We start from the raw sequence: 12,005 nt of genomic DNA, 5'->3' as shown, positions 1-12,005 counted from the left end.
TATTAACCCAAACAAAAATGTTTGATGTTTTCAATCTTGATTAATTATATTTGCTTTCCTTATAATTATCTGATTTTGAATTACAAGAAAAGAACAAAGGAGATGTAATGGGGAGGGGGGGTGGGTAGGTGCGCTCCCCCAATGACCAACCACCCCCTCATCCCACCCCCCTCCCCTCCCCATGTGTGTGTGGGGAAGGATGGGGGGTGGGATGAGGAGGGTGGTGGGTCAAAGGAGGGGGTGCACAAGGGGGGTGTGGCTTGTGTGGGTGGGTGGTGTTTGTGTGGGTGGGTGGAGCTTGTGTGGGTTGGTGGAGCTTGTGTGGATGGGGTTTGTGTGGATGGGTGGAGCTTATGTGTATGGGGTTTGTGTGCATGTTGTTTGTGTGGGTGGAGCAAAAAAATTTAATTAAATAAACATGTGTGTGGGGAACTAATTAACTAATCACTAATTATGTGATTATGATGGATGTGGATGGTGCTTGCTTGGGTGGGGCTTGTGTGGATGTGGTTTTTGTTTGTGGAGCTTGTGTGGGGTGGGGTTTATGTGTGTGGAGCTTGTGTGTATGGAGATTGTGTGGATGTGGCTTTTCTGGGTGGGATTTGCATGGGTGGGGCTTGTGTGGGCGTCGTCAAAAAGGGGCGGAGTTAAAAAAGGGCTGGAGTCAAAATAATATTTTTTTTCAATTTTTCTGTCTTTTGCAATTCCTGTGAATAAAATGAACCTAAAATCGCTTCCCCCTTTAAATCATATACCTTTTAAGTCCAAGGAACTGTATCTATTACATCAACGATTTTAAAAAGTTCATTTGTCCATCACTAAGTATAACCTTTTTCAAAATGAGATTTCCACCTGTATATTCTTACTATATCACCAACTTTGAACTTCGGCTTTCTGACATTAATCTCGTTTTCATATTTTAATTTTGTAAATGTTTCTGATGGTTTCGTTTTCATTGTGGTATGAATCGTGTCGTTGTACTTTTTTTTTTGTATACCTTGTCGAGGCTCGTATGAGAGCTAGCACACAACGCACAGCAAGGGGGCATGAGACAAGAGGGGCGGGAGTGGGAGGGACAAAACAGTGGGGAACAGACACATGAGGAGGTCTGTGGAAAGGAGAGGGATGGGACGGGGAACGTGGGGAAGAGAAGATGGACATTGCAGGGACTTTCAGGAAGGAAAGCAGGGGAATTGAAGGAAATGGGCTTGGGTGGATTATCGAGGGTAGAAAAGATCGAGGATTTGGATGGGGGATGATAAGAGGTGGTGGTGGTGAACAGCTGTTTTGAAAGCCTGGAGGGAAGAATGGGAAAGAATAGAGTGAGGGAGTTTATTCCAAAGGTGGGAAAAAAGAGGAATAAAAGAGTAAAGGTGAGCAGAGATTCGTGATTTTGGTAATTTTACCAGAAGGGGGTTGTTGGCGGACATTGAGCGCCATGTGGAAATGTGGTGGGGAGAAATCTCAGAGAGAGCAGGGGGGTAAGGCTGGAGATGAGACGGTAGAAGACAGAAAGACCACCGACCAACCTGCGGTGATTGAGTGAGAGGCCCAAAGACTCAGCTTCATTGAGGGAGATGCCGATGATCCTAAATGCGCTGGTTTCGACAGCGTGAAGCCGAGAAAGGCGGGAGGCAGGAGCACCAGCCCAGAGGGGAGAGCAGTACTCCATCAGGCTACGGACAAAAGCTTTGTAAGTGGTCAGGAGCTCAAGCGGGCCGAGGAAGGACTTTGCACGACGGAGGATTCCCAGTCGGCGACTGGCTTTGGAGGCGAGGTTGGAAATGTGACTTTCCCAGGAAAGGTCATGGCAAATAGTGAGACCCAGAAGCTTGAAAGAAAAGACTTCTTCCAGAGGATTGTTGAGAAAGTGGATGGGGGGGGGGGTTCCAAACTGTCCTTTCAAAGAGACATAGTGACAGTGTGAGATTTGTCTGGATTGAAAGACATGTTCCACGTGTTGGACCAGTTTGTGATTTTATCCATATCTGCAGTGAGCAAAGAAGCTGCTGCTTGCCAGTCTGAGGAATGACAGATGGTACGGCAGAGGGTGGAGTCATCAGCAAAGAGAAAAAGAGGATTCTCCAGAGAGTCGGAGAGTTCATTGATGAAAACCAGAAAAAGAACAGGGCCCAGAACGCTACCTTGAGGAACTCCAGCCTGGACAGGAAGAGGGGATGAAAGAACTCCATTTAAGGCCACACGTTGACTGCGACAGGAGAGGAAGTCTGCGAGCCATGAGTGGAGATGGCCTTGGATACCATGGGAAGAGAGTTTGGTGAGAAGGGCAGGGTGCCAGACTGTGTCAAAAGCACGTGATATGTCCAGGGATACGGCTCGGATTTCCTGTCTGGCATTGAGGACCTCCATCCATTGATGGGAGAGCAGAAGCAGCATATCCAGGGTAGAGTGACCTGGTCTGAAACCAAATTGATGATGGGAAATCAAGCCATTGGCGAAGAGGAAGGATTTCATGTCTGAAGCGATGATGGATTCCATAACCTTGCTGATGATTGGGAGAAGGCTGATTGGTCTGCGGTTGCAGGGATCTGTTTTTGCACCTTTTTTATGCAGGAGAGTGATGTTTGCAGATTTCCAAGCAGATGGCAGATGACCTTGGGCAAATGAGATGGTGAATAGAACAGAGAGAGGGTGAGCAAGAGCAGAAGAGTAGGATTTGAGGACACGTGGGCTGATGCCGTCTGGACCCGTTGCAGAATCTGAGTCGAGGTTAGAAAGCAAGCTCTCCACCTTGTTCGGAGAAAAGGACACAGAGTCCAGGGACAGTTGGGTGCGACTTGGTAAGGTGGGTAGAGAAAGTGATGGGTTTAGGACACAAGATTTAGCTGCAAACACGAGTTTAGGCATTCAGCTTTTTCACGTGCGGTATCAGCAGTGCGGCCATTTGAGGTAAGGGAGGGAATGGAGGGGGAACATACACCAGAAACAGATTTGATTAAACGCCACCAGGATTTTGAGGAGGGAGAGAGGTTTGAGTGTTCAGATTTGAGATGAGAAAGATGTTGTTTTCTGGCTCTCCTGAGGGTAGATACACACTTATTCCGAGCTTTGTGGAAGGAACTGAGATTGCCCTCAGTTGGGTTTTTGCTTTCCATGAGGCAAAGGCACATTGTTTCAGGACAACTGCCTCGCCACAAGCTTCAGTAAACCAGGGGCGGGAGGAAGGGTAGGACAACTGAAGACGAGAGGGGATAAATCTGTGCATGAGGGAGAGCAAGTTTCTTTGAAAGAATTCCCAGGATGAGTTGATGTTTGAGAAAGTAGTGATAGGAGACCAATCTATAAGTTTGATGGCTTCTTGGAGACCCTGCCATTCGGCTTGAGTGAAATGCCAGACTCGACGGCGGTGAGGTGGTTCTCTGATAACAGCCAGAGAGATGTCCACTTTGACAAGGACGTGGTCAGAAGAACCGATTGGAGCAGTGGAAGAGCAGCAGATATTGTCAGGGAAATTTGTCAAAATCAGATCCAGAAGAGATGGAGTACTATTGGTTGAGATCCGGGTCAGGAAGTTGACCGATTGAGTCAGTCCCAATGAGTCGCAGAAAGCTTTTGCTGAGGTGCCATGACAGGTGAGAGATGTACCCACACCTCGCCAACTGGCATGATGACAATTGAAGTCACCACATAAGAGGAAGAGAGAGTTTGGATGAGAAGATAGAAGATGGTCCATGTTTTCGGATAGTGAGGTGGAGATGGAGTCATCACTGTTAGGTTGACGGTACAGTACACACATAAACATGAGGTGGGAGTGGAGGGGAAGCCGTAGCCAGAGGTATTCCTGGGGGTGTGGGGGAGTGAGAGCAGTGCATGGAGAGTGAGGAATAGAGTCTTTGATGAAGAGAGCAACACCTCCACCAGGACAAGGCTCAGGTCTGTCATACCGGAGGAGGGAGTAACCGGGGAGAGATACTTGGGAGTCAGACACGTCTTGGGAGAGGAAAGTTTCTGTTCGGCAGATTATGTCTGGTTTGTCAGTGGCATCCTGTATGGAAAGATCTGAAATGTTTGAACGAAGGCCCCGGATATTTGAGGTCCACACTTTTAATGAAGAGGTCGGGGAGGAGGCTTTGGGTGCAGGGGGTGGGGGGAGGGGGAGAGGAGACGAAGGGACGAGGGGGGAGGTAAGGAGAGTTGGTGAAAGAGTGTGGGGGATTGCAGAATGGCTAGGGGAGGGGGCCGAATGAGGAGGAGAAAAGGCTCTGTGGTGCTGGTGGAGAGGGGGACAAGAGAGGCGGAAGAAGGGAGTTGAGGATTTGAGGAGGTGGAGTGAAGAGATGGAGGTGAGAGGGCAGTGGAAGGAGGCAGCTTAGTGGATGAGAGGGGGGGCAACTTTGAGAAGGATGAGTGAGGGGGATGAAAGGTGAGGGGGGAATTTTTGAGAGAGGTGAGAGGGAGGCTTGGAGGGAGAAGAGTGGGATGGTTGCTTTGAGAGTGAGAGTGAGGTGTGAGTTGGCACTGAAGTTGGAAAAAAAGAATGGTTGATGGAAAGCGAACATTCATAGCAAACTGGGGTTTTCAAAAGTTTTAAGTCAGAGATGCGATTTAACACAATTCTTGATGGATGCAATAAAGGCGAATTCAGAGAATGGAGAGAAGAAACGCTGTAACCGTTTAATTTTTTTCGGCAAGGAATGAAGGAGAGGTCGAAATGAGAGCAGTTTGTTAAAATAGCAGAAGAGTAGTGCATTATGAAACAGTAAAGAGTACCACATGTGTGAGAGAGGAAGATGAAGCTTTATAAGATCGATTTTGTTATTATTATTAATGTTTGAGAGAGTTTTCAACAGATTAGTTCATGGAAGTGTTGTAGAAAAAAATCGAGGAAGAAGAAGAGGAAGAAGAAGAAGCAGAATCGGGAGAATGTTCGCGTATTGTTGTTGTTTTTAAGACATTAAATAGAGAGATGAGTTGGGAAAAATGGGGGACATTAGGAAAGTGGGGAGGATAGAAATTGAAGGTGATGGGGAGAAAAAAAAACGATAGAACACCGAGGGGAACCGGTAGTCCTCAAGCCTTGGCCAAGGCCTAGGCCTCAAACACCTGGTAAGAACGTCGACAAAAACTCACAAAATAGCACGATTTTTGAAACAAAAACCGAACTTGGAACACACAGTAACATGTCGGTGAGAAAATTAAACAGTTAAAACGGGACAAATAACTACCCGAAACTTAACTTTGATAACGTCATCAGAGAGCCCCTAAGGAGACCTCTCGACGCTCCAAACCCGGAACCGGAAGTCTCAACTTATCTACAATATCCTGAATTAAGGACAACCATTGTTGAGAACCGAGTTGAGTGAATTTTTTATATAGTCTCTCTTTTAAAGTACGATTAAAACGATCAATAACAACCACTTTTCCTTCATTAAAGGTGCTGTATAATGTAATGTTATTTCAAAGAAAATTCATAAATGTCATAAATTATTGAGTTCAATCAAATCAGCGGACTAGATATAATCAACTTCCTTGGAATATACCTTCCTTCTATGAAACTTTGTGATTATTGGTTTTTGTAATTCATCAGCTAATTGCTCTTCAATCTTAATGACATCATGAGAACCTATAAGTTTTTTGAATTTCCAAGCCCAAGTTTCAATTTAGCACTGATCATCTTCATGATGAACCTATCAACTTTTTCTCTCAAGGTTGGATTTTGTATCAGAGACAAATTATACAACATTTCTCTCTCGGCTTCATGTTTTTCTTCCAACGTTGTGGTATTTCCATAATCAATATCGTGCCTCATGCACACTTCATCAACCCCATTGATAGGTTTGCTCCATGGTTTTGGATTGTCAGCCTCATCTAATCTTTTATTCAAGTTTGTTCCTGGACCACAGAAAGATTACCCTGGTGGATGTAATTACCCCGGTATTACAGTAGTTGTAAATTTACTTCCTGATAAAAACTTTTGTATATCTCCCCCACGTTTGTGTTTGGAGATAAATTTAGTCTTTTTTGAGCCACACACTGAACATGTACCTTTTTGTATAACCCAATTATTTTTACTTTTAAAATACGAGATTTTTTGTATTCGTTTTATTTTTCCATTTGAGACAATAACTCATTTATTTATGAGAAAAATTCCTACAGAGTGCGAAAAACTTTTTAGTTTCCAACATGCACATTTGAATCTTGATTTTTAAAACATAAAGAATCCTTCGAAATGTCTTCACTCTCTCCTCCATTTATTTAAGAAAAAAAATGTAAAACTTTAATCAAATCAATCACACCAAGGAAAACGATGTTAATAGTCTTGACGCAAATATTTCTAATAGACTTGTCAATTCTTTGTTTTCCTCCTCGGTACGTTGAGATTTATTTATTTTCTGTTATACCCCCAATCTTTTTCCAATCTCACTGGTTTCCATATTTTTATATTTATTTATTCTCTCTCTTTCCTCCCTCTCCCTCTCCTCCTTCTCTCTCTTCTCCCTTGCCTCCTTCTCTCTCTTCTCCCACTCCTCCTTCTCTCTCTTCTCCCACTCCTCCTTCTCTCTCTTCTCCCACTCCTCCTTCTCTCTCTTCTCCCACTCCTTCTCTCTCTTCTTCCTCTCCTTCTCTCTCTTCTCCCTCTCCTCCTTCTCTCTCTTCTCCTTTTCCTCCTTCTCTCTCTTCTCCTTCTCCTCCTTTGTCTCAGTTTCTTCAACTCTTTCCTTGTCCCTTACTATCGTTGAATTACTTTCACCCCATAGAATATCATTCATATATTCATCAGGATTTCTTGTTTTTCCTGTATCCAAAATAAAAAATTTTTACAACAGGAAACCAATAAAATTTCTCCTGAATTTCTAAATGAGCCTGGCATTTTCTTAACTTTACATTTTTTTAATTCAATCCAAAGTTGTTGGTTTATTAACATCAGTATAAAACCAATGTTTTATTGAAAATACCTCATTCTTATGTTGTAGAACATATTTATTAAAATACTGAATACCCTTTTCTTGAAGTTATGCTGGGACACAGAAATGATAATTTTCTTGAAGCCTTCTTGCTGTCATTTATGTATTAGAAATATATGACAGATTAATATGACAGGAAATACCTCCCCATCTTCCCATAGTTAAATCATTTTGTATTTCCTTGCGTATTATATATAATTCTGTTCTTTGTGTTTTCATGATATAAACTCTGGCAAAACCATTATTGGCTATGGCATACTCCAGCAAAACTGGGTGGTGTTTGTCTCCGGATGTGTACAGGTGGTGTTTTTTTCCGGATGGTGTTTATCTCCTGACATGTCTGGGTGGTATTTTTGTCCAGACGTGTCTGGGCGGTGTTTGTCTCCGGATGTGTTCAGGTGGTGTTTTTTTCTGAATGGTTTTTATTTCCTGACGTGTCCGGGTGGTGTTTCTGTCTGGTCTGTGTTTATGTCCGGATATGTCTGGGTGGTGTTTGTCTCCAGGTGGTATTTATCGTATGACCGGTATAAAATGGATTTCAGACATTATTTTGTTTCAGTCTTCACTGTTATTCTATGCCGAATCATTTTGAATGATTCGTAATATATATTCGGTATGAATCGTAATTAACACTTCACCGCACATCTCCCTTCACCTCACCTCACCTCACGCTGCCTTCCCTTCCCCCATCTCTCCTCACTTCCCCCCCTCACTTCCCTCCCTCCTCTCTCTTTCATTCCCCCCACCTCTTCACTCTCTCCCCCCTCACCCAACTCCTTCCTCTCTCCCCCATGTTTTTCTCCCCCTCCCCCCTTTGTACTTCCATGAGCAAAGCGACTGGAAGTATTTGCTCGTGATAAATCAACCAAGCAATCAAAGTAATCGATTCTTTGTTTCTGCTGCAGCCAACTAGCAACACCTTTTTCTTGGGATGTGTGTGAACCATTCCGACTGGAGCCAGCAGATGGAATATTAGCAGGTCACACGTCCCGACGTGTCACTGCTTCGCTGTGCCTCGATGCAGCATGCTACCTCCATGAAACAGCCACATGCCATTATGGTGACGCATACAGCATGTGCCACGTCCTTACTCTTGAGGCCAGAGGTGCAAAGCATGCACTGTACATCTATGTCACCTGCACATATCACCTTATTATGTGAACAACCTTATTATGTGAACATATCTTGCATTTTGCAAAACATTAAAACACAATTTTACTTTCGAGGATTCATGCTGAAGAGTAATAGCTCAGCTTCACCAACGATAACAAAGATGTGTTTTTAAAAGAGTTGGTCGTGCTTTTACTCAAATACAGTATTTTGTATTCGTGTTTGGGCAGATTTTTGTTATTTCCTTGAGTGTTTCAGGTTCATGTTAGAGTGGGTACAAACATCACATGCAGGATATAAGGACATGACAAAATTTGAGTGTACATTATGAGCCAATAGACAAATCGACAAAGTATCTGGACCACAGGAGAACAACAACACACTTTATCCCATCTCCACCATATCTGTCTCAACTCCTCTTATTCTTCACTCAATACCACATTTCACATTGTGAAACGCCCTCATGTGGCCAAAGTGGAATTAGCATTTTCATGGTAATTATACAAACAGAACACAACATGTCCCTTTTCCTTGAAAACATTTAGACAATGCAGAATTGAATTTTGAAATGGAAAGGAAAGAAACAAGTGGAACAGAATGCACCACACTCTAATGATGTCATTACTTGATACCTTCACACTCAAATCAATGTTCTGTTTAATTATCATAAGTTGGAGAACATTGCCCACAATCACTCAAAATAATATTACATGTAAGGAACGAAATTGTAATTTTTCACATTCAGTAGTACATGTACGAGCATTCAGCATGTACTGAGCTGTTCTCACACCAATCCGAGGATCTCTCAAAATCTTTGAGCCAAGCAGGTGGTCTTCAAACCCTCATGCTTCGTGCTGCACTTGTAACCGTTTCAATCCTTTCATACCTCTCTGGATTTGCAATCATTTCATTCCTTTCATTCCCCTCGATGCTTGGTGTTGGCATAATGGTTAGGGTGGTGGGCTTGGGATCTTAGGGTCCTGAGTTAAAATCCTGCTCGGATAATACCAGTAAAATTAATACCAGGTGGGGTTGACTCAGCCTGTCATCCTTCTGAGGTCGGCAAAATGAGGACCAAGGACTAGCTTGCTGGTATCCTGTGTCGAAGTGGCGACCCATCCAGGATTGTGCCCAATAGCCAAGGAGACTGCTTCCCAGCACCAACGCTCTGCACAGAGTGTGGTCCCAAAGGATGGATGGATGGATGGACCCTCTGGATTTGCAACCGTTCCAATTCCTATCATTCCCCAGTCTCTGGATAGTCTCGTCAGTGCAGTCTCTGGATAGAGGGCCAAGTGCGATGCATTCCATCTCTTCCCATCACTGAGTATGTATGTACCTCGTCCAATTTTCTCCCGAATCAGCATCGGATCAGTGTATTTTGTAGTCCCTTTCCTCACATGCACAGGTTTCCTTACTCACACATAATGCCTTGGTTGAAATGTCAGAATCTTCGTTCCCCTCGATGTACTGCTTGGTTTGTGTCTGTTTTTTTTTTTGTCACAGTGTCTCTCGCGTTCAGGAGCGGTTCAGAATCGTTGACGACCAGTAAGATGTTCGGCTTGGTGCACATCTTCCTTTTGTAGAGCAACTCGAATGGCGATACACCAGTAGTGGCGCGTGGTGTTGCCGGTAAATATGAAGGAATTCAGTCCCCGCAGGTTTCCAAGGTTTACGTTCTCATTCCACATTCTGTATCCACTCCTTCAGCACTCTGTTAAACCTTTCCACAGCACCATTAGCTTGGCGGTAGTAGACACTGTAGTGACTTTGCCATATTTCTCTCTCTTCCAAAAAGTGAGAGAAGGCAGTAGAAGTGAATCATGGTCCGTTGTTGGTGACAATCCAGTGGGAATTTCCGTTTCTACTGAAAACCGAGCACAGGAAAGCAGTAACGACCTCTGTGGTGACATTTGACATGAAGGGTATCTGCTCTTCGATGCCCAGAAAAGTCAAAGGAAGTTCCGTTTCTGATGAAGAAGCCAATGGCAAGGATCGGCGTATTTCAGTCTTCTCATGGATAAAAACTGTGGCGTGGCAATCCTCTTCTCATCATATTTTAAGCCTCATTCACCTTGATAAATGAGGTCAGTTTAGGCCGTTTGCTACATGTGAAAATATGGTGTGAAGATGTTATCAACATCGTGAATGTCTATGCGCCGTGTGTGGGAGCTGGAAGAGTGTCTTTCTTTGACCACATGTGGAGATTTATGCTCACCTTGCCTGATGAAGAATATGTAATTATTGGAGGGGACTTCAACTGCACTCTCAATCCCTCCCTCAATCGAGTGGGTCAAGAGCCGCATGGTCCCTCTGCTAAGGTGTTACAATATATGAGGATGCAATTTAACCTGAGAGACATTTGGCACATACAGCACCACACTGACACAACTTTTACATACACTAATATCAGGAGTGGCCACATCTCACAATCTCGACTGAAAATAATCGATCTGTTTCACTGTTGGTGCAGGAATGTCAGTGAGTGCTTTATCAAATTTGCACATTTTAAAGATCATAATCTGGCCTGGATAAAGCTTTCTGTGGCTGAGACAAGGTGCGGTGTTGATCTCTGGCAATTGAGCAATGCCTTCGTTCAGGATGAAGCTTTTCTTTCTGTATTTCATAATTTTTGGCAAGCTTAGAGAAACATAAAAGAAGATTTCTGCTCGCTTGGACTCTGGTGGGATGTGGGGAAGGTACCGTTGAAATTGTTGTGCCAGGAGTATTCATATGGAACGAGTAAAAGGCTTGGGATAGAGATCAGGAGGCTACAAGAGGAGAAGTTGCATCTTGAGCATCGCCTGACAACACTCATTCCTACTGAACTACATTCTTACAAACACAAGAAAAAGAGAACACCCTCTGACAAAGAAAAGAAAAGGGGAGCACCCTCTTTCACAACAGGGTTGATTCAGGTCTGGGATTCAGGAGCACCCTGGGAAAAGGCATCAGTTTCACCACAACAGGGTTGATTGCAGACCGTGTGTGTCCTGCAGAAACCTGGGAGGGTCGGGGGAGGGGGGTGTGAGTGACACATTGAAAGAGCAGAGGGTACAAGACCAGATAGACCACCAACTCATCTGCAATGGTGAAGTGGTGGACCCATAGACTCAGCTTCAGAATGGGAGATTCCAATGATCTCGAAGGCCTTAATTTCCATGGTATTAAGATGAGCAAGATGTGAGGCAGGGGAGCTAGCCCAAAGGGGAGAGCAGTACTCCATCAAACTGCAGATGAAGGCCTTGTCAGTGCATGGGAGTTCAGGTGTGCCAAGGAAGGACTTTGTACGGTGGAGGCTGCCCAGTCGGCAGCTGTTTTTGGAGGCCAACATCGAAATGTGGTTTGCCCAAGAAAGGTCATGGCTGATGGTGAGACCCAGGAGTTTGAAGGACTAAACTTCCTTCAGAGGATTGTTAAGAAAGTAGATGGGAGGGTTTGCCGGCTGGTCCTTTCAGAGAGAGATAGTGAAAATGTGAGATTTGTCAGGATTGAAAGACATATTCCAAGTGTTTGACCAGTTCGTGATTTTTTTCAACGTCTGAAAAGAGGGAAGAGTCTGTAGCTTGCCTGTCTGAAGGATGAAGGATGAGGGATGTCATGGCAGGGAGTGGAGTCTATGTGGTGTATTTTGTGTGACAAATAAATGAAAGGATGTACTGAATGAAAAGTCATTGATTGCAAATGAAACGTCTAAATGGTCTAGTTGTAAATATGTAAAGGTCAAAGGACTGAAAAGCTCCAAAGGATTGAAATGGTCTCAAGTGTCTTCAAAGGTCAAAGGAGTCTAAAGAGTGCAATTTATGGTCTAAAGGGTTGGAATTCTCCGAAGGGGTCGAAGAGTTCTTGAAATGTCTCAAGGTCAAAGGGGTTGACAGGGTATTGAAAGGTGTGAAGGTCTAAAGCAGTTGAAGGGTCTAAGAGGATATAAAGGCTCTTCGAGGTTGTTCTAAAGGGTGTAATGATGCT

At 44.0% G+C, this 12,005-nt stretch overlaps 2 protein-coding genes across 2 annotated transcripts in view; one reads left to right on the top strand and one right to left on the bottom strand.

The window, feature by feature from the left end:
- LOC147020895 (cilia- and flagella-associated protein 65-like) overlaps nt 1-12,005 on the bottom strand; it is a 123,322-nt gene that overhangs the window by 59,833 nt on the left and 51,484 nt on the right. The window lies entirely within an intron of this gene.
- Nucleotides 7,835-12,005, top strand: part of LOC147020896 (cilia- and flagella-associated protein 65-like) — a 48,915-nt gene continuing 44,744 nt past the window's right edge. Inside the window, exon 1 of the mRNA XM_085890518.1 lies at nt 7,835-8,031. Coding sequence (XP_085746644.1) covers nt 8,001-8,031 — 31 coding nt within the window. The 5' untranslated portion in view covers nt 7,835-8,000. The remainder of the gene's footprint in view (nt 8,032-12,005) is intronic.

This window comes from Eptatretus burgeri, chromosome 8, assembly GCF_056783735.1.
Source record: "Eptatretus burgeri isolate ZD-2024b chromosome 8, Ebu_testis_v1, whole genome shotgun sequence".
NCBI classification, from domain to species: Eukaryota; Metazoa; Chordata; class Myxini; order Myxiniformes; family Myxinidae; genus Eptatretus; species Eptatretus burgeri.
The sequence above is the reverse complement of the archived record's forward strand: the minus strand, read 5'-3'. Positions and strand labels throughout refer to the sequence as shown.